Source organism: Hippopotamus amphibius, chromosome 12, assembly GCF_030028045.1.
Source record: "Hippopotamus amphibius kiboko isolate mHipAmp2 chromosome 12, mHipAmp2.hap2, whole genome shotgun sequence".
Lineage (NCBI taxonomy): Eukaryota > Metazoa > Chordata > Mammalia > Artiodactyla > Hippopotamidae > Hippopotamus > Hippopotamus amphibius.
In genome coordinates, this window is record NC_080197.1 from 94,198,938 (window position 1) to 94,221,498 (window position 22,561).

The 22,561-nt window shown below is 36.9% G+C and overlaps 2 protein-coding genes and 1 non-coding gene across 14 annotated transcripts in view; 2 read left to right on the top strand and 1 right to left on the bottom strand.

The window, feature by feature from the left end:
- PPHLN1 (periphilin 1) overlaps positions 1-7,653 on the bottom strand; it is a 146,996-nt gene extending 139,343 nt beyond the window's left edge. For 2 of the 10 annotated variants that reach the window (XM_057701063.1, XM_057701058.1), the window contains exon 1: positions 7,547-7,635. Coding sequence is in view for 4 of the 10 variants with exons in the window: in XM_057701057.1 (XP_057557040.1) it covers positions 6,645-6,684 (40 nt within the window). In the remaining 6 variants the exon portion in view is untranslated. Of the gene's footprint in view, positions 1-6,644; positions 6,936-7,546 lie in introns of those variants that run through there. The other 8 variants (XM_057701057.1, XM_057701066.1, XM_057701060.1 and 5 more) reach the window with 8 other exon arrangements.
- An 8-nt stretch (positions 7,654-7,661) lies between these two features.
- ZCRB1 (zinc finger CCHC-type and RNA binding motif containing 1) lies at positions 7,662-21,836 on the top strand. 3 transcript variants are annotated; one of them, XM_057701067.1, is made up of 9 exons: positions 7,662-7,853; positions 8,851-8,936; positions 10,485-10,656; positions 11,915-11,943; positions 17,066-17,177; positions 17,537-17,644; positions 19,592-19,704; positions 19,801-19,876; positions 20,655-21,835. In XM_057701067.1, exons 3-9 carry the CDS (start codon positions 10,606-10,608, stop codon positions 20,784-20,786), a joined length of 621 nt encoding a protein of 206 aa, XP_057557050.1. In that variant the 5' UTR covers positions 7,662-7,853; positions 8,851-8,936; positions 10,485-10,605; the 3' UTR covers positions 20,787-21,835. The 3 variants fall into 3 exon arrangements, with proteins under 3 accessions (XP_057557050.1, XP_057557051.1, XP_057557052.1); XM_057701068.1 differs by having other exon boundaries at positions 10,488-10,656; XM_057701069.1 differs by lacking the exon at positions 10,485-10,656 and having other exon boundaries at positions 20,655-21,836.
- Positions 15,373-15,479, top strand: LOC130834254 (U6 spliceosomal RNA). Its single transcript, XR_009048637.1, has one exon. It is a non-coding gene; the product is annotated as a U6 spliceosomal RNA (small nuclear RNA).
- Positions 21,837-22,561: the final 725 nt, after the last annotated feature.

Genomic DNA, 22,561 nt, shown 5'->3' on the forward strand with positions numbered 1-22,561 from the left:
GCAGGAAAGAAATTAAAAGTATTTAACTTTGATGAAAACCTAGCAATTGGAAACAAAGCAGCTAGAACAAGGCAAAAAACAAACAATCATACAGAAAGCCAAAATAGCATTGTCTAGAATATACATCATCAAGAGACATTCATTTCTGGAAGAACTAAATGTAAGCAAATGGATCAAAGAGTTAAAACCCAGAGCCAGAGAAAAAACCCAAATAAAAGCAAATCTATCTGATGGGGAGTTATTAATAGGTATGTTGTTTCAGTTTGGGAAGAAGAAAAGCATTGGATCGTGGTGATGGTTGTACAACAATATGAATGTAAATACTTAATACCAATGAATTGTATGTTTAAATGTTAAAAGTGGAAATTTTATATATATTTTACCACAATTAAAAAAAATTTTTTTAACGTGTATTTATCTGTATTTATCTGGCATCAAACTCCCAGCTGACTTTGCTGAATGCAATCACTTCTGTAGGGCATCAATCAGTTCTACCAGAAAAAAAGAGCATCCACAAAACAGCAAGACATTACACTACAGTTACCGAAACTTCAATTCCTACAGTTAATCCTATGACAATTTTGCATATTTGACTTTATACCTGATAATGCCCCAATGGAGTATTCACCTTACCAGGAGCCACAGAAATCATATTTTCAAGTAAAAATGTTTAGTAAATAAGGTAAATTCTCTTTACTTTAAAAAGTTGACAATTTTTAAAGATCTTAATTTAAAATTTCGATTACTGTAAATATAGGAATAATTTTATAAAAGGAAATTAGTTTCCTTTACAAATAGCAAATAAATTGCTTACATGTTCATATTACAATGATTAAATATAAACATTAGGCTATAAAGTAACCTCTTATACTCAAGTACTTTATTTTTTTAAGTTATCTCTTACTAGAGAGTATACCGAAATATTAATATCTTTACAGAATCTGCAGGTATTCAGTTTTTAAATGTACTCTTACCATACCTATTGCTCTTATAAAACAGCAATATCAGAATATAATGCTTTATTATTATCTAAATTACTATGCATTTTCAGAATAAGAATATAAAAATAGTAGAACACAATATAATGGTGGCATTAAATAGAGTTTGGTGTAGCAAAATAATTAGCACCCACTAGTAGAAAACAACCAAAAAAAATCAAACACCACTGGTGAGGCCCATGCCAAATTATTAAACTTCTTTCATCCTTAAGAAGCCTAGGATACCAAGGGGGAAGGAGGGATGGGATGAATTGGGAGACTGGGATTGACATATATACACTAATGATACCATGTATAAAATAGATAACTAATGAGAACCTACTATATAGCACAGGGCACTCTACTCAATGCTCTGTGGTGACCTAAATGGAAAGGAAATCCAAAAAAGAGGGGATATATGTATACGTATAGCTGATTCACTGTGCTGTACAGCAGAAACTAACACAATACTGGAAAGCAACTATACCCTGATAAAAATTAATTTTAAAAAGAAGAAGCCTATATAATTGGGGAAGGCAGGAATATAAATAGACGATGCCATGTACAACCTTGCAGTGTTAGTAAAACAAAATAGAGGACACAGGTTGATGTACAAAAGAAAGAACACTGGGCTGTAAAGAAGATGGGCTTTAAGCTGGATCTTTAAAACAACAGAAAAGGGAAAAGGCATTAGAGCAGGAAGATATGACGAAGGTACTGTAGGGTAATAAGGGAAGAATACACTGGTATCACCTTGAATTCAAAGAATTTTATTTGTAATTTTCAAAGGATTTTAAAATAACTGATGAGTACAGCAACCTTCTGATTAGCGGCACCTGTTTATGACATTATCCAGCTTTCCACTACTGACCCATTCTGCACCTGAAGCCAATCAGCTAAATGTAAATAAAGGTGCTCTGACTCCCAGTGCAGTGACCATGTTACTTACTGTGTCATCACTTCACTAATCCCCTCCCATTAGCGGAGTATCAGAAGTACCCCAGTAAAGTTCTCTGATCCAACGCCATGTGAAAACTGAAGAATACAACTGAAAAATGGAAGGACCCTCCACATCACAATTAGACAGAGAAAAGAATTAGAATTCAGTGTGGGGAATGTAGAAAGCCTACATTAGAAGTTTGCTAATAATTGGTCCTGGATTATAAAGATCTCATTCTCTTATGCCATATTCAATAGAATATGTTTAATATACCATCGTGGTATATTTATGTCCAGAAAGAAATAAGCTTTCTTAGAGCACTCCATTGAGCTACCCAACCACTGTCATGTCAGCTTCCCTTTAGGGGTAAGATGATAGGGAGGACTTGAATTCTCAGTAAGAGTAGCCTGGTAATTGAGAAACCAGAAAGTCACAGGCAATATCCTTCTGTCAAACTATTCACGCTTTGAATCTACAGGCAAGGTGACAGGAAGGACCTGTTTTTCATTTTATCCAAAAGGTTACAGTAGCCGCTTAGACTACAGAGACACTCTGCACATTGCTCTAGTCAGCTTCCAGTAGTAAATACACTCAGGATAAATAGCTTTTCCTCATTCCCAAATGCATTCCTTTCACTCTTTACATTCATTCAATAACTATTTTGATAGCAAACCATGGTTAGCAATTAGGTCACATTTGACCTCATACTTTAGATGAGTAATAGGTCTTTGCACTGGCAATTCCCCACCCAGGATGCTTTTCTCCAGGTAGCTGCATGATTAACCCTTTAATGCCACCTCCAATGACTTCTTAATGTCATTATTCTTCCAGATTCCCCTAGTCTTGCTATTTTTTTCATAGCACTAATCATCTATGATCCTATATAACTTTGATGTATATTATTGGTCCTTTGCTATTAGGAATATGAACTATATGAAAGCACAGATCTCTACATTGTTCATTAATTAATACTAAGCACCTAGAACAATTTGCACAATGTATGTGCTCAGTATTCATGGAGTAAATCTACTAATGCTGGTAATATGCCCCCTCTAGATAAATGATTCCCACATCTCCACTTCCTTTCAAGAGGATGTCTCACAGCACCTCCAACTCAGTATGCCAGAACAGTTCTTCACACTTCTCTGAAATCTGCTTCATCTCTCGTCTTCCCCCTTTTGGTCAATGACACCATATCAGATACCCAAAGGCCCAAATCAGAAATCTGAGTTACACAAGACCCAAAACTTTCCATATCTAAGTAACTAAAACCAGTTACACCTATCACTTCAGTATATAAGGCACATAGATCACCACTCCCCTAACCCAGCTACCAATGTCTTTGTTAATATGCTCTTAATCTAGCCATTGGACTCCCCAACAGTAAAACACTGGTCTCCCTGCTTCTGATGTCACCTCCTTCACTCAGCAAACTGTAGCCAGTGTTCATTCTGATAAGACACTTGATTTAAAAATCTCTCAGTGGTTCCCCATATCCTAAAGAATGAAGTCTCAGCCTAAACTTGAAAAAGGCTTATTTATGACCTTGCTCCTACCTTTCCAGCTTTACCTGCGACCAATTCCCCAACAGTTTTCAGAAATCTCCAGACATACTGAACTACACCTTGTTCTGCAAGTGTGCCACTATTTCTCACCACCATATCATGGCATGCTTTTCTCCTGCCTATAATATCTTTCTTCTACTTATCTGCCTTCACTCTCTACTCTTCCTTCAGGATTCAGCTCAAATGTAAGCTTTTCTTATATTCTCCAGAAAGAATATAGTATTCCTGCCTTGAACCTCTTAAAGAGCCCTGCTGTCGCAGTGCTATATAACATTATATTCAATTTACTTTCCTTCCTCCCAAACTAAACAGCACTGCAAAGGCAATGACTGTGTACCTCTCTTACTCCTGTTGCTTAGCAGAGTAAAGGTACTTATTCAATACTGACCAAATAAAATACATTATTCATATGACCACTACATGAGCCATTCTGAAGAACCTAAATATTAGTTTGTACCTTATAGTTATTCAGAAAACTGCCAATAAGCACTATTAGATTATGGCTCCTATCACACTTCTCAAGACACTATGCCACTTCATTTTCCAGCAAAAGGTACCAATAGGAAACCTTTAGCTCTAGCACCTAAAGCAGTGATTCTCAACCCTGTCTGCACATTAGAATCACCTGAAGAGCTTTAAAAACTTACTAATACCTAGGTCTTCTCCTCTGAAATCCCTATATAGTTGCCTGGGACATTTTTTTTAAATCTTAAACTTCACTCATCTGAGGATGAGATCCACCGATGTTAAAGCAAGGTAAACGTATTCTTGATATCCAAATTAAAACAAGAGGTTTTCAAGTGTCGACTTGAACCTAAAAATTACATAACATTTCTTCTACTTGAAAATGTTTTAAATTGCAGACGTCTAAAACAAAAATGAATTTTAGAATATAATTAAAGTCCATGAGGAAAAAAAACTAACATTGATGTCAATTAAAATGGTCAAAGCAAAGAATCCACAGGAATTAATCACTGTTCAGTGCTGAGAGAGAGATAAATGCAGGCAATGGTAGTTAAAAAAGCCAAAAAAATTTAAATATAATCTTGAGAGACTGCCTAAATGTGAATGAACAATTGTAAATGGCAGAATCCAAGAAAACAAAGGAATTGGGAAGAATAAAATGTGCATGAGAAAGATATAAACGACCATGGCAGAAGATTCACATTGCAAAGGAGTAGGAAATGAGCCTGCACAGGTATTCAACAAGCTTTCATTTCCTCCCTTGAAGTATATATTATCCCTTCCATTCCAGAAAGAAACACAGAGGTTCTGAAAAGCTCAAATCTCAGAGGTGTACGGAGCCTGGAATCAAACTCAGGCCTGCCTAACTTTAAAGACCAAGCCCTTACCACCATATCACCTTGCTTCACAAAGCAAAGGGCAAGGACAGAGAGAATAAAGTTCAAGGACATTAAATGGTATAATAAAGCAAAAAAGTAGAGGAGGAGCTCCCTGTAGGCTTTTAAACCTAGAAATAGTTGACAGAAAAAAATGTCATTCCAGGAGATTAACCTGGCAGTATACGGGATGGACTGAAGGTGAAAGAGGCTAGAGGAAAGGAGATCGCCGATTGCTTCATAATGACCAATATAACTTGCTACCGTTAAAGTACTGTACTCTCTACTAGTTTCACAAATTACTTAACTCTTCACTGCTTTAAGGAAACTTCTTTTATATAAGTATTACATACTTAGTAGAAGATTCTTGATTGTTCACAAGTGATCAAATAACAGAAATTACTCAGATAGGCAAAAATACCAGATGCTTGACTGTGTATAATAACCTCCATCACATCTGGATGGAGGTTACAGTCTTAACTGGCCAGCCTCCTTCCAGTCTTTTACCCTCCATCTCACCCTTAAAAAAGGATACTCAATTAATTTTGCTAATATGTCATTAATATCTGAAGTTTCCCTGATCAAGAACCCAAACAGTTTATTAACTGTAACAAATCCAAACATCTCTGCCCTTCACATGCCCCCTTCTATCATCTCACCTAACCGCCTGCTCTCTCCAAAAGGATCATCCATGCCTTCCTCGTCACTGTGTCACAAAGTGACAAACACTACCCTGGAGTTGTCTGACTTATTTCCCAAACCGGAATACCTCCTTCCATTCTCTCACTCAACTTACAAACATCCATTAAGGCTCAGTTCAAATTCTATAATTCTCCAAAAAGCCCATTTCTGAACCCTACAACACCTACAAAAAATTTCAAACCAATGACTGAGAAGCCACATGAGATTTATGTTTGGCCCAGGTTACTTTTTTTTTAATAAAATTTTATTCCATTGACCACACTTAAAAACTGGGAGATAACCCTTTAAGAAACTGTATTTCCAACTTTCCTTGAAAAAACTAGACACTCTGCCAATACTGGGATCACACCGTCACCAGCCACAATCAGTGGCAGCTGAGTAGCAGCTGATGCCTTTTGCAAGACTTTTTACATTTTAAAGTCAGGAGATGACATCAACCACCTGACTTCTCAGACTGTATCTGCAGCAACTGCAATGATTCAAGAAATACTTGCTTATTGGCACTGGAGTTACAAAAGTAAGCAAGACAAACACAGTCCCTCCCCAAAAGCCTAGCTTAGTAGCAAAGACAGATAAGCAATCAGGATACATCTTATAAGTGCTACTAAAAGGGAAGTAGAGGGCACTTCAGCACACAGCAAGGGTACCTAACTCTTTCTATGGGAAGTCAGGGAACACTCCTCAGAGAAAGTGACTACACTGAGATCTTCAGCAGGTATAGGAATTATCAAGAAAGAGGTAGGGTAGGGATCAGGAAAATCAAAGAACTTCTGCAAAGACATCGATGGAAGAAAAAAAGCATTAAGAAGTGAAATCAGTTCAATATGGCTAGAGCCACCCATAAATGCAGGTGTCCGAGAAAGGGCTCAACTGAAAGGGCTGGAGGGAAAAAACAAGCGTCAGCCTCAGGAGATGTAACAAAATTTCCATAAAAAGGATGAATATGTAAAAGAGTCTGTTAAGCAAAGAAGAAAGGTTTCAGAGAGCACAGTTGCTGTGTTGAGGGGTGAAATGCGGAGAAAAGGAGGGAGAAGCAGTGATAGCTTCAATTAAGGGCGAGGGAGCGGGCACAAAGCAGCACGGGGATACGGGTGTAGCATAGAAGACCAAAGGGGCTTACATCTTGGGCGGTAACCAAGGATAACAGGGATGTGAAGCATGGTAGGTTTGGCTGGCCACAAGTTTGCCAGGAGTATTAGTCCCAGCGGTCCCCTGGTGGACGCCGAGGCATTCGGGCCTCTCAAAATTCTGCTGCACCCTGGCTGGATTGCACTTCCGTCTCTCTAGAAGACATCGGCTTCAGTCTGGATTGATTGTGCAGGCTCCAGGAGAGGCTCTGGGTTCCAGGCTGCTGGCACGCAGGCTCCCAGGGAGTGGTTAGAGGCCTGGTCTGTGTGTGCTGGTGGGTAGAAGTTAAGTATAAACTACCGTGCATTATTTTCTGGGTTTTCTGTAGGAATGATGGGCCTGTTTACACCCGCTGAGGGAAAAAGCAGTGTGTGCCCATTACAGACTTATAAGAAGAAAAAAGGTGCCAAGAAGTTTAACATTTGTCCATACCAATACTCAAGATGAGTCATTCTTTGCATCCGAGTCTCCCCAAGTTGACCTTGTCTCCCCAACGAGACTGAGATATCCTCCAGAAAAAGGCCGCTTTACACTTTTTTTGTAGCTCCCCAAGTGCCTATAACCGAACTGGGTCGTCGAACACATTCAGTAAATGTACCGGCTCACTAACTGACCTCGGGTCACTGAAGTCACCTAGGTCAGTCCTCTTTTTCGCATGTTACGGTGCTAAAGAGAAGCGAACCTGTATCACAGACTCAACACTTTCCTTTATTCCAAACTCCAGTGCGTCTCTCCACCCTCAACTGCAGCAGCAGAATCGCTGCACGGTTCACATGCAGCGGGAGACTCCAGGTCCCGCCGCAGAAACCACCGCCCGCCCGCCCCCCGACTCCCCGGTCTAGCAGCCCGCATTCCCGTCCCCGTCCACCTCTCGCAAAGGTAAAATGCGCTCACCGACTCTGGGCCACCGGGAGACCCCGTAAATGTAGTAGTTCGCTCGTCGCCGCGCTCCCGGGGAGGCACTTCCGGCGCGCGCGCGATGACGTCGGCAAAAGCGCCCGCCCTTCGGCCCGCCTCCCGGGCTCAGGTCAAAGGAGAGCCGGGAAGTGGTGCTGCGGCTGCCTTCCGGTCTCCGGCCCCTGACCCTCCCAGGACCCGTGATGCCAAGGCCGCTGCAACGGGCGACGCGCAGCCGGGGCTGAGCCCCAAGTGAGCTGAGGGCTCGCGCTCTTCTGGTCTCCCGGGCCCGCCCCACCTGAAGGTAAACGCCTCCCCAGCTGCGGCCTTTTCTCCCTGCGGGCTCTTCCGCAGACCCAGCTGCCGGAACCATTTGCCCCTCTCTCCCGCCACCCCTTTTATTCCGGGACCTTTAGCTTTGCCTGCCCTCGCCGTTCTCATGAGAACGGCCAACGCGTGAAGAGTTTCAGTGGGAAGGTTTGAAAAGGCGGTTTTCCCATTACATCGCGCGTTGGCACGCCTTACAATCAATATGTTGCCATTTGCGACCGTAAACACACACTACGCACGCTTTTCAAATCGAGAATTCGAAGTTGGTTGAGTCTGGTATAATTTTCAGGGATCATATGGTGACTTTGTAACATACGGCAGGGAAATAAATTACAGGTTATATTATGTAAACTTAAAAATACATATACAGGTCATTACCCTCCAGGGCACTGAAAACTGTTCAAATAATAAAATGTATCATTTCATAATTTAGCAATAATATTCAAAATTAGTGATTTAAGAGAACTTTTTTACATCGTCAAAATGTGAGGCTAAAATTTCCTCTTAGCACCACTCCAGAGAAAAATATTAAGACAACCAAATAGTTACCCAACCAAATTAGTGAAAGTCAACAGCTGAGGTTCTTTCTGAGCTCCCAGGCTCTTTTTCACGTGGGTAGGCAAAGTGTTAAGTATACCTGAAAGCACCTTCTTGCTCTTAGGCTGAGGGGAAGTTAAGAGTAGCCTCAGAGTTTTTCCTTCATTTGTTTGAAAGTCACCTCTCCATTCACACCATATTCCATCACTGAAAGGGTTGGTGTAAAGAATCTACTTGAAAGAAGGACCAGAAAGCTCTTTTTAAGTGGTCTGGAGAAAAAGAATTCCTTAATTCACCCGGCTGGAGTCATTGTTCCTATTACTAAGAAGAAAGTAAAGTATATAAATTTGTCATTTGCCTACAGTATTGGTTTTACTTGGAATGAAGAATACCTGGTTTAGATTGCTTCTGGCTTTATTTTGTTTGTTTTTTAGAAATGAGTGGTGGATTGGCCCCAAGTAAAAGCACAGTGTATGTATCCAACCTGCCCTTTTCCCTGACCAACAATGACTTATATCGGGTAAGTTTTTGTATTAGTACTGTTATCTACTGAGTTCTCTATTTGAGATACAAATGTAGCTTAGGCAAACAGTTCTCTTAGGCAAAATTCTTAATAAATACATAACGATGCACTTAAATTATTAATACCGAAGACCTTTATTGTAAGCATAAGTAAGTGAAAAAAATTAGACGCTTGTAATTTCCACAGAGAATTCCCAGTGCTTTATAGAGGATAAAAAGTTTTTTTTATAAGCACAGAAGACACTAGTAGCATAATGAAGCTGATTTTTCCTGCTTGCTTACTTAGCTTTTGAAACTTGTAGTGGGGTGGAGGTTTTGGATGAAAGGGCCGATGGAAGCAAAACAGATCCGTTTCCTAACCCTCAAATTCTGAAAGTATATTTTAATTTATGTATGTGGCAAACACTTAACAGTTTAATGAAGTTTGTTTTCAATTCAGGATAGGGGAGATTGGTGGAGAAAAAAAATCGCTTCCAACATCTTCTTTCACATTGTTACCTTACAGAGAACAAAATTTCCTGCTGTGCCTGTCCTGGGTAGTTGAGGGGGAGTGTAAGGAATGACATGAATCCTCTCTGCAGGTGTGCCCTCTTCTCTCTGCTACTTTGGTAGATGTTAAGTACAGTAGAGAGATGATAGGTGATACACAGTACTCGATTAAATAATTAATTAATTAAGATAGCTTGAGTCTCGAAGAACAGAGAAGAAAACAAACTTTAGTGTCCTTCCTTGTATCAAAATAGAGACATCTCTCTATTTATTGAACACTTACCATATGCCAAGGAACACTCATACAGGTACTAGGTACACATCAGTGAACAAAAAGATGAAAATCCCCTTTGGCAGTCACGATATAGCGAGATAGAGAAACAATCTGAAATATAAAAAATTCAGTGATATTATTTGTCAGATACTGAGTTAATGCTAAGGTGTTAGGTGCGAAGGAGAAAAAAATAAAGCAGGAAAGGAGGGTTATTAAATGTTAGGTTCGGGGTGAAATTTTACTTTAGGAAGGTGACTTGATTAAGACATGAAGGAATTAGGAGGCTGCTGTGCAGATATCTGGGGGGACACGCATTTCATGCAGAGTAAATAGAAGAGGAGGGGCAGTCAGAGGTAAGCCCATTCCGGGGTGCACTATAGGGCTTGCAAGATGAGGACTCTCAGTGAAATGAGAAGCCATTTGAAAATGTCATGTGGAAAACTGTCTTTCATACAGATGGCCAACAGGCACGTGAAAAGATGCTAAACATTGCTAATTATTAGAGAAATGCAAATCAGAACTACGAAGTACCACCTCACAACGGTCAGAAGGACCATCATTAAAAAGTCCATAAGCAATAAGTGCTGGAGAGGGTGTGGAGAAAAGGGAACCCTCCTACGTTGTTGGTGGGAATGTAAATTGGTGCAGCCACTATGGAAAACAATATGAAATTCCCCAAAAAACTAAAAATAGAGTTGCCATATGACTCTGCAATCCCACTGCTGGGCATATATCCAGAAAAAACTGTAATTTGAAAAGACATATGCACCCCTATGTTCACAGCAGCACTATTCACAATAGCCAAGATGTGGAAACAACCTATATGTCCATCAACAGATGAGTGGATAAAGTGGTGTGTATATACACAATAGAATACTACTCAGCCGTAAAAAAGAATGAAATAATGCCATTTGCAGCAACGTGGATGGACCCAGAGATTATCATGCTAAGTGAAGTAAGTCAGAGAAACAAATGCCATATGATATCACTTATATGTGGAATCTAAAATATGACACAAATGAACTTATCTACAAAACAGAAATAAACTCACAACCATAGAGAACAGACTTGTGGTTGCCACGGGGGAGGAGGGGTGGAAAAGGGATGGACTGGAAATTTGGGATTGGCAGGTGCAAACTGTTATACATAGAATGGATAAACAACAAGGGCCTACTGTGTAGCACAGGAAACTATATTCAATATCCTGTAATAAACCATGATGGAAAAGAATATGAAGAAGAGTGTGTATGTGTCTCTCTATATATACACATACACTTTCCTGTACATCAGAAACACAGCATTGTAAATCAACTATACTTCAATAAAGTAAAACTTTTTAAAAAAAAGAAAGAAAATTAAAGGCAAACCACAGGAGGTGGGGGAAGGAAAGAGAAAAGAAAACAGTCTTTATTGGTCTTTAGAATTGAGTAGTACTAACACTGCAATCCAGTTAGACTATGTTGTAGGGTTACACGACTTAATTATAGAACTCAAACATTCATTATTATTGATTACATTTTTTAATGTATTCTGAAAGACTTTTCTAGAAGCATTGTATAATAAATAGGAACTATTAGTAAATGGGTACCGCCTGAAACAGTAGAAACAGATGAGATTGCTTAGAGTGAAGATGTAGATGTAAAAGGGAAGAAAGGGCCAACTGTCAAGTACCACCAACGTAATAGGGTGAGTAGGAGGAAGAGATTGATGGGAATGGATTTTGCATTATAGAAGCTTTTGTGTTTTATGAGCCGTCTAAGTAAGGATTTGTCTTCTGACATAGTGATTGCTTGATGAGGTGGGGGGTAGGCCAGGAATAGTGATATTCCACAACATTGATAGTTGAAGCACAAGGTTTCTCTGGCGCTGTGGTGGGGTTGATAGTTGTCATGGATATACCACAGGCACACTGCAGCTGTGCAGTGTGTGTGCCTTCAGTCTGCCACACATGAAGAGTGTTTTTTTTCCTCTGTATGCACACTTCTGTCAGAAATTTAGGAACTAAGGCAAATAAATACCTGTGACACCAGTAGCCAAAAGACTATTATTCTAGTCACTAAAATAGATATATCTTCCAGGGCCTGCCTTATAGACTGGAGGCTAAAAATTTTCATAAACTACAATAAAAAAGTCAGAATATACAGCCTAAAGATTTAGGGTTTTTTATGATTTTTAAATTAAATTGCAAATTATTATGTGGTCTTTTGTTTCAGATATTTTCCAAGTATGGCAAAGTTGTAAAGTAAGTATATCAGATTTTGAAACTTCATTTAAAAGTCTATCTGAATTTACTTTTCCATTATCCTTTTAATGAAAGTAGATTTACTATTTTTTTTATAAAACATATTTGATATAAAAAAGAAAATAAAAATGCTACTGTTAACTGTGTATGTTTCAGTAATTTTTTAATATACACAAATATCTATAGAAAGGTTTTAAAAGGCTCAATTCTGTACATGCAATTTTGTTGTCTTTTTTTATTTGACATTATATCATAAATATTTTTCCATATACTATATAGATACATGCTTGTATTTTATAATTTCACGGTATTCCTTTATATGTCATAATTTATTTAAATAATGTAGTTTTGTACCATATTACTAAGAACTAAAACTGGTCCTGTTATCCAATATGACATAAATTAAAGGCTCTAATTAAATATATATATATTAAGTACTAGAGATATGTTATCTTAAAATCACAAGAGTTTAGAGCATATTTATCTTGACTAATTGTTTTTCTTTTAGCTTTTGATAAATGGATATTAAACAGCTGAAGTTCATCTGCATCCTGAGATTAACTTCTTTTAAACTTACTTCTCTACTAAGAAATCATCAAAAATGCTGCTAGGTCAATTTTGAGGCAGAATTTCAATCAGTGATCATTTTCAATCAGAACACTAATGATGATATGTAACAATGAGCACATAAATATGCTAGGCATTGTTCTGACATCTTTACATAAATTATCTCATTAAAGTCTCACAACTACCTTTTTAAGTAGATACTGTTATTATTCTGATATTATAAATGACAAAACTGAAGCACACAGTAAACCTAAAATCATATTGCTGGTTAGCAGTGGAGACAAGGTTTGAATCCAATAGTTTGATTCCAGCCTATTCCTTTAAACTTTACCTTTTCTTGATTTTTCCTTGTCAGAATCACTGAATGAATTTTCATACAAATACATAATTGTAAACCATGAGGATGCTATAAAATTAGACAGTTATAAGCACCTATAAACAGGGAAGACCTGATCTAGTCTAGAGAGTCAGGGTAGGTTTACTTAAGTCAGTATCCCTTTAGTTGAAACCTAAAGGCTGAGTAAGAGTTAAGTAGGTAATAAGAATGGGGGGAACATTTCAGGTAGAGGGAATTGCTTGTGCAAAGGCCCTGTGGCAAGAGAAAATAAAGTGGGATCAAGAAACAGAAAGAAGGCCAGTGTGAGTTGAGATGAGTGAGCAAGAGGGAGAGAGCACAAGATGGGTCCAGAGATGGAAGCAGGTTCCTCTAAGAACACCAGGAATCCATTAAATAATTTTAAATGAGGGAATGACATGATTTGAATTTTTAGAAGTTTATTCCATCCAGCTTCAGTGTAGAGATTGGATTTGAGGGGACCAAGAACAGATGTAGGGAGACCAGTCAAAAGATATAACAGTAGCCCAGGGGAGAAATTTAGACTAAGATGATACAGGTGGAGAGGTAGAGACTGATCAGATTTGAGAGATCATTAGGCAGGAAAATGGGTAATACTTAGTGATATACTTACTTTGTATGTAAGGGTTGGATGAGCGAGAAGGAGGTGTTATGGACGACACCCAAGTTTCCCAGAATAGTGTCTGCTTCACTTTATGTGCTTCAATGAGTACATCATCTACCTTATATAGGGAAATGGTGCCACCATCTACCTTTTTTCCCATGCCAGAGACATGGGAATCATCTTAGGTTTGCCCTTTCAAATCCTTGATGTAATTATTTTTCTGTTACGGTAGGAGGTACCTCTATCAAAATAATGTGTTGTAATTGATTTATAGGTCTCTCTCCACCTCTAGACTCTAAGCTTTCTTTCTGAGGGTGAAAACCTTGTCCTACCACCCGTGCTTCCTACCTGCGCTTGAGGCTAATGGAAGGACTGAATGGCCACAGGAACACACAAATGGATGCACACTCTTGAGAAACTACTTTCCCATTTGTGTTTATCTTTTTGTTTTAACATTGCGGTAGGATTAATAGGGGTTACAGAGACAATCTTGAAGTTTTATATTAAAATAGGAGAGATGAAAGGAAAATTTTATAGATAAAGCTTAGAGAGGTAGCTGGCAAATAATAGAGTGAAAATTCCATCACATGTATCCAAACTTAAAGATTTGTTATTACAAATTAATAATATTAAAAAATTTTTATTAAACAATTGTAAAATTTTTATTATTAAAAAATTTTCTGCAGTAAATAGGGGAGTTGAGGCATTATTTATACAGAGATTTCAGTGGGGACAAGCAGAAAAGAAAGGAGGAGAAATTACTTCCAGTTGAAGAAATTAAAGAACTGATACATTCTGAACCCTGAAGAATGAGTGCAATTTTAATGGGCAAACATTGAGAGTTGAAAGAGGATAGAAGCCGTATGAACAGAGGCACCAGGTTAGGGGCAGTTCAGGCCATGCCCCATGAACGCTGAGTGCCTTCTTGTGGCTAGACCTCATGGTTTGCGAGTGAGGAGCAGGGAAGGTGAGGGGAATGGGAGCCATAATCATGATGGATATTGATTGCTGGACCAAAGAATAGGCAACTTGAAGAACCAAAGACTTTTGAGCGAAGGGATAAATGATTTTATTTATTCATTAAGTAGAAGACTCTTCCACTAGTATATGAGCAGAAATTAACATCAAGGGAACCAGTAAGAACAGACTATGGAAGCAGTAATACCACTGTGAACAAGAAAAAAATCAACGGGCGTGGGAAAGAGAGGACCCGTGAGAGAGATCATTAACTGAGGATGACTTAGAAAACTAACACTTCCGAAATAGTACTTTCAAATCGATGATTTATGACTGTAACTAACCTTCACAAATACTGTGAAATTTTTAAAAAGTTAAAGCAACTATCTTATTTCATACTTCTTTCAAAATTGGTTAAAAACTTTACTAAACTTGAGCTTCAAGTGCTTGATTTCTTTCCTTCTAAGCCCAATGAATAAACAGATGCAGCCTTTTGAGAAAGTAAAGGTACCTAAACCCAAATCCAAATAAAATAAGTGATATTTAATATGTGAAATGTAATACTAAATAAAATTTCTGTGTATTTATTCATTCATGTTCTCTTGTCTGTTCTCCTGTTAATTCAGTGTTTAGAAAATTATTAAGCTTTGTCTCAGATGTTGTCTCTTTTTTTTGCTATGTGGAAATAATCTCAAATTTATGTTACAAAAATAGTACAAAGAACATCAAAATATCCCTTACCCAGATTCACTTACTAACATTTTTCCCCAATTTACTTTTTCATCTGCATTGTCTCCTCAGTGCGTATACATGGGTGTGTGTATATATGTATCTGTGTGTATACATACACACACACGTTTTTTTTTTGTGAGTCATTTGAGGGTGTTATAAACATCACCCTTTACTCCTGAATACTTCAGTGTGTGTTTCTTAAAAATAAAGTAGGGTGCTTACTTCGGCAGCACATATACTAAAATTGGAACGATACAGAGAAGATTAGCATGGCCCCTGCGCAAGAATGACACGCAAATTCGTGAAGCGTTCCATATTTAAAAAAAAAAAAAAGAAAAAAAATAAAGTAGGGTTCCATATTATATAACCACAGTACAGTTACCAAACTCATAAGTTTATCCTGATACGGTATTTTCGTTGAATCAATCGTCCATGTTCCAGTTTTGTCAGTGGACCTAATAATGTCCCACATAGAATTTTTCTCCCCTAGTACAGAATCCAGTCTAGAGTTAGGTGTTGATTTTAACTGGCCTCTTTGTAGCCTCCTTTAATCTGGAACATTTATAAATAATAGCTGTAACCCATTTTTTTTTCCTCTCATTTTGTGTGTTCCTGACGTTGCCTCATGATTATGTAGGGGTTATGAATTCTTGGCTGGTATACTCTACAGGTGCTGTGTTCTGAGGGTGTCACATCTGGATTCGTACAGCATCCGTCTGTCCCTCATTAGTGATATTAATTTTGATCACCCAGTCAAGGTGTTAACCAACTTCTCCACTCTATAATTACTTTTTTTCCCTTTTGCAACTAATAAGCAGTCAGTGGGAGACACTCTTAAGACAATGCAAACATCCTATTCCACAAAAAAATTTCATTTTAGACGCAGCATTTGTTGATAAATCTTGCCTGATCCAGTCTTTACCGTGATTGTTGCAAATGGTGATTTTCCAACTCGAGCATTCCCTGTACATTCACCAGTCATCCCTTGAGATTCCAGCAGTAGCCTTCCTTCCCCCTTTGATTTATTATCCGTATGGACTTAGGAATTCCTTTCTAATGTTATTATTCATTACTGTATTTAATTATTTTGGTACTCAGATTGTCCTAGATTTGGCCAGTGGGCACTCCCTACAACTGGCTTCTCTTTTCTTGTGCCATGCCCATCATTTTTTCTTTTCCAAGTACTTTCTTTCTGACATAGCAAGATGTTCCAAGTTTATCTTGTATGTAAATTATCCCAGCCTTGGAGTCAGCCTTTTCTCCAAAGAGCCCTGCTGAATATTGTTTCTTAAACTGTATTTAATGACATATGATGAGCAAGAGCCGTAGGACTAGGGATGGATAAAGGGTCAGGAGAAAGCACCGGCTCTGTGCTCTTATTCCCATCCCTACCACTTATGTACCTTAGGTAGTATGACTTAAGAAGCACAGAACTGGAGATTCTTTAAAAGAATATTCAGAATATAGTTATATTCTAACACCTGGAAAAAAATAATTTGAGTAAATCACTTCACTTGTTGTGTATACCTCAGTTTTGTTTTTTGCCTGCAGAGTGAAGGAATCAGTAGAGAAGAGAAATTATGCTTACTTTGCTTACTCTTCAAGATTCCATTGTCTCTGTAATCTCTGTACTTCATCCTTCAACCTCTGATTGTTTGATTTATCAGCTACTCCTAATCATAGCTGTGTTCACCTGTGTTAAATCAGTATCACACTTTCCCATTTCCATTCTTCTTGATATCCCATGACTTTGAAGAGTTGGCTATTTGTCAAATATATTAATTTCTCTTGTTTACTCTATAAATGTTTTACTAACCCTTTTTGAACACTTGAGTTTTTCAAATATTCATATATTTTATTTATTGTTGCCTCATTATTTTTAACTGGCTATTTGTTTATGCTTTAAGGGTTACTATAATGAAAGATAAAGATACCAGGAAGAGTAAAGGGGTTGCATTCATTTTATTTCTGGATAAGGACTCTGCACAAAACTGTACCAGGGCAATAAACAACAAACAGGTAAGCCAACAAGGTTTTTTCATTCCCAACAAGGTTTTTAACCAAAAGCCTTTGTGCTTCTTATCCAGGCTAAAAATGTGGGGATGAGGAGGTGGTCCAGTCTGATGGATATCAGTAGGTCCTGAGGGTATTTAACTTACAGAAAAGAGGTCAGAACTCTCCTGGGTTCCCAAAACACTGGTAGAATGTAAGGAATAAAAAATCTATTCTACAGAAGTTGTCACACTTAAGTGGGCAATTGCTAAAATAATCTAAAAAATAAAATGGAATTGAAGGTTTGAGGAAATGGGATCCAGTAACTATAGTTTTAGGTTTCAGTGAAATACATCCTTCTGCATTTACATTTTTCTCTGGTCTAGTTATTTGGTAGAGTGATAAAAGCAAGCATTGCTATTGACAATGGAAGAGCAGCTGAGTTCATCCGAAGACGAAACTACTTTGATAAATCTAAGTGTTATGAATGTGGGGTGAGTATACCTAAACAATATAATTTTCCATAGTTTATTTGAAGGTATTTTTTACTTCTGGATGGCTAAAATCAGGTTATGAAAGTTTTACTTTGGGACTGTAGACTCATGTGACTAAACTCAATTGAAATGTATGTAAAGATTAACCTGAGTTGGATAATATAGAGTGGTATTTTCTCCAGTTTCTAAATCTTTGAAAATTGTTAGATTAAAAAGTGTTAGGACTAATTACTTCCATTACTGTTTGAAAGATTTTAGTGACTCATAAATTTTTGTGTTTCTATAATATTTTGCCAATGATTAAGCATCACAGATCAGTAAAAACATTATCATATGACCTGTCCTCTATGGGATATTGTTTTGAAAATCCCCCCCCCCCCCCATTAGTACTGCTAATAGTTCAGGAGCTGAACTATACCCAGATTTTCATATCTGGTTCTCATCATCTATTGCTATCCATTTAAACTTTGGGTGATTAGGAGAGATATATAGCCATAGAACAATTTTGCACGAGGCTCATAACGGTATCAAGAGAATTTCATTGCTGTCTATTTCTAAAACATCTCTACATCTACTAAAAAGCAGGATCCAGAGGTTAATGGGGAGCTTTGTACTGAAGAGAAGGTTACTGAGAGACATTTTCCTGGCTACACCATCATACGGAAAATAGAAGGAAATGAGTTGGGGTCCTTTCCCCAATGCCACTCATTCCCCCTCAAAAATATATACATATACAGACAGATGGGTGGGTGAATGGATAGATGGACAGATGGACTGAAGGAGAGAGCAAGCAAGATGCTGGGTACATTGTGTCAATTTTTGTGATTCTGACACCTTAAGTTAATGTTTCAAAACCTGTGTTCCAGAGTCCTGAGTTTTGTTGAAAAGGAAAAAAAAAGGAGGGTGGAGTTGTTATGGTCAGATAGGTAAATATATATCCATATATTCACAGTAAATATTAAATTATCCAAGAACTCCTGGATGAATCTGTTAATCTCTCTTTTTGGTTTATAGATTCATGGATTTGTTATATTTTGCACATTATGATATTTCTTAAAACTCCCCCCCCCCCAAAAGATGTTTAACATTTATTTTAGCCTGTTTTTTCCCAAAGCAATTTCACTATTAAACCCCTGGGATATGTTAACAGTTTTTGGTATACCATTATTCCAAAAACAGTTTGGAAAATGATTCTCTAAGTACATCCTCTCAGCATTTCATTAACAATAACACCTCTTGGGTTCAGCCATGGCCCCATGTATGCAAAGTACACAGTCTGTTTGATGCTTTGTAAAATATACTTGAAAAGCATGATTATCATTTGAATTATGTAATTAATACTTTTTAAAATTATAATATTTTATATTCTTTTTTCATACTGTTTTCACAGTCCAGTATGTATCAGTTCAGACAGGTTCTCAGTAACCACAAGCAAATTATAGCTAGTGGCTACCATAAGTGGACAGTGCAGGCATAGTCTAGATATGAAAGAAGCAAAATGAAATTAATTGATAGGAAACATGAGGAAGACTTTACATTTTCCATTTGTTTTTAATAGAGAATGTTCACTAGCATCTTCGAAGTTAGGAATAGTTTTGTCTCCATTTTATCATAATACCTTAAAATGTTTACATTTAAGGTACATGGTCCATTTAAATTTTGAATTATTTTATATCCCGAATCTTGAGATTTAAATGTTTGAAGGAAGAACACTTCTTTTATTCTTAGTGAAACAACTAAAATAATTCCTTATTGGGAGTCACAGTGTCATAATCTCTTCCTTCTAAATATTAAAGTAATGGGTTTTAACTTCTTTGTGTATATTCCCTGTGTGACAATATTCTTTCTTAAGTTCTAAAACATTTTAGTCTTAAGGAACCACCAAGTTTCTGTTAATAACACAACAAATGTAGTGTTTCTCCTTTCCTTTTCAATGGGAAACAAAAGGAAAGTGGACACTTAAGTTACGCGTGTCCTAAAAATATGCTTGGAGAACGTGAACCTCCAAAGAAGAAAGAGAAAAAGAAAAAAAAGAAAATTCCTGAACCAGAGGAAGAAATGTATGTATATCCACTCTTAGCAAATACATTATTGTGTTGCTTTTATCTTTTTACTGTTGATTAAGTGCATTCTGATTTTTTTTTTTAAATAATTAGTGAAGAAGTAGAAGAAAGTGAAGATGAAGGGGAAGATCCTGCTCTTGACAGCCTCAGTCAGGCCATAGCTTTCCAGGTACTAAATAGTTCTTTTCAAAGTTAATAGTTTTGTATTCCTTGCTTACTTTATTAATCATCTCCTCATGGCAACCTGTCTTTCCCCTTCGCCTTTAAATTTTAGGAGACAGGCTCTTTCTTTAAGGTCTTTAGAACAGTGTGGTGGGAAAAGTTCCTATTGGTTCCTTCTAGATTTTAAGGGCCCCACACACTTTTAATATCTTAATCTGTTTTCATTATAGAATTGAACAGAACTATTTGATTAAAGTGAGTTTAGCCCAACAGAAAAGATTTTATTAAATCAAAGATACTGTTTTAAAAGCAGCTTCATTTTCAAACAAAACCAAAAACATATTTTTGACCATTTAAGGTTCTGATACAAGTATATGAAACATTTTTTGAAGAAGGGTGTATAACTTCCTGGTTTTATACAACCAGTTATTTTGTTTTAATCTGGTTGATAAATTGTAATGCATATATCAATTTTCCTTTACCTAATGTCATATTTTGTGTAACATTCCCATGTCCAATAGGCCTGGCAAGTAGGCTTCATTTCATATGCCTGTTAATTAGCAGAAATTGCCTAGAATAATTTTCAGTAATGTGGTAAGACTGGGACAAAACTTGGGGGCAGGGGAAACGGCATCTTAATGGAGCAGAACTGTCTGCACAGGCCGGGAGGGTAGAGAGTGCCGGCACTTGTGAGGTGTTTTTGCCATGTTCTGAATCAATGCACCATAAGGAATATTAAACAGATTCCTGATTTTGCTTTGTTTGCTTTCTGACTCACATCACAGCAAGCCAAAATTGAAGAAGAACAAAATAAGTGGAAGCCCAGTTCAGGGGGTCCCTCGACGTCCGATGACTCAAGACGCCCAAGGATAAAGAAAAGCGCTTATTTCAGTGATGAGGAGGAGCTTAGTGATTAAAATTATCTATATTATGTAAATATCATTAAAAAATTTTTAAAATCTTGGAGTACCAAGTTCCATTGGGACTAAAGATTACTTTTGGAATTTGAACATAAGAACACGTAGTACCAAATAGTTTTTTACTTTAAAATAGTTCATAGAGAATTGAAAAGTAATTCTAAAGTATCATGTTTATCTTGCATCAAGATTTGCTAATAATCATTCATCTTGAAAAGAGTTCATTTGAATAAAAAAGAAAACTTAATACTATCATAATAATGCTATTGTCATCCCAAGAAAAAAGGTAGATAGTAAAAAAGATTTGTTTAAGAAGTTCGTTATAAAAGTTTATTCATGATTTGCTTATATGAGGACTTTTGAAATAAATTTCATCTTTAAAACAAAAACTTCATAAACACTGTGAAGAGGTTGAATGATTTATTGTTATTAATGTTAATAAAATTTTCTCAAGAGAATTTTATTTTTAAATGTGGGTGTTTTGTCATCTTATTTCTTTTAGCTTTATCCCAATCTGGATACATTGTAATTACCCATAAAATTTAAGGTAAAGTAGCTGGCAAAGGCTTGTAACCAGACAGCAGTAATTTGTCCCCTGGCACCAAGTTCCATTCCCGAAAAGCAGCCAGCTTCTTTGTTTCTTTTCACATGTACATACATCATGCTAAATAAAATACATATATTTCTGCCACTTAATCCATAAAGGAATGAAGGAGGACTTTTCAATCTCCTATACCCCCCTCTGCCTCCTCCACCTTCCCAACATGGCTATGTTAAAATTTTTGGTTAAATCCATATTTTATTGTTTTTATTTTATGACTGTTGAAATACTGTTCACCTCAGAGCTAATGAGTGTGCTATGATTACATCTTCCTAGAGTTAATAACTGCCTTGTTTTTCTCGTGTGTTATATTTCTGTGTATTTATGACTAAATATTCCCATACCTTTTGCAGATGATTAAATGGGAATGAGATTATGAAGCCTTTGTCTACTTTCTCTATTTCTGTACTATTGAATGCTTTTTAAAAGAACAGCTATTCTTTCTTAATTACTACAAGCAATAAAAACATTTCCACTTTGAAAACTATAAAGGCAATGAAAGTGTTAACCCCTCGCCACCAAAATATCTTCTAGATCTCAATGAGTAAACCAGACAAAATGATTGAATGCAGGAGTCTATTCTCTGTTTCACCCATTTATTCATCAAATTTAAAACAAAGAAAGAAAGTGGGAAAAAAATGCCACAAAATATAGAAAAGTTTATATGAATACCTTAAAACAGAATAGAAAATGAGCTAGTGACATAAATAATATATACATTGAAATAGTAAATGAAAATATTTAATCAAAGAGTGTATTCAGCCAGTAGAACACTAATTAAAAAAAAAGTGATGAGGAAGATGTCATAAGAATACTTGTATTGGGGCTTCCCTGGTGGTCCAGTGGTGAAGAATCCGTAAGAACACTTGTATTATACACCAGCTAATTTCTGAAGGGTAATTTAACGAGTGTCAACTATTAGGTATGTTCTATTGTTTGAACCAGAAATAATATTCTATTTTATCCTAGGGTTCTAGTCAGAAATACAGATATTTATATGTACAAAGGTATATATTGTTATTTAAAATTCAAAACACAAATAGTTAAATATCAACAAAAGATAAAGCATGATGCATACAAAACGATTATTAGCATTAAAATGTTTCAGAGAATTCCTAATGGGATGGAAAAACATTCTAGATTTAATGGTAAGTGCAAAATACCTGCTGTGTAT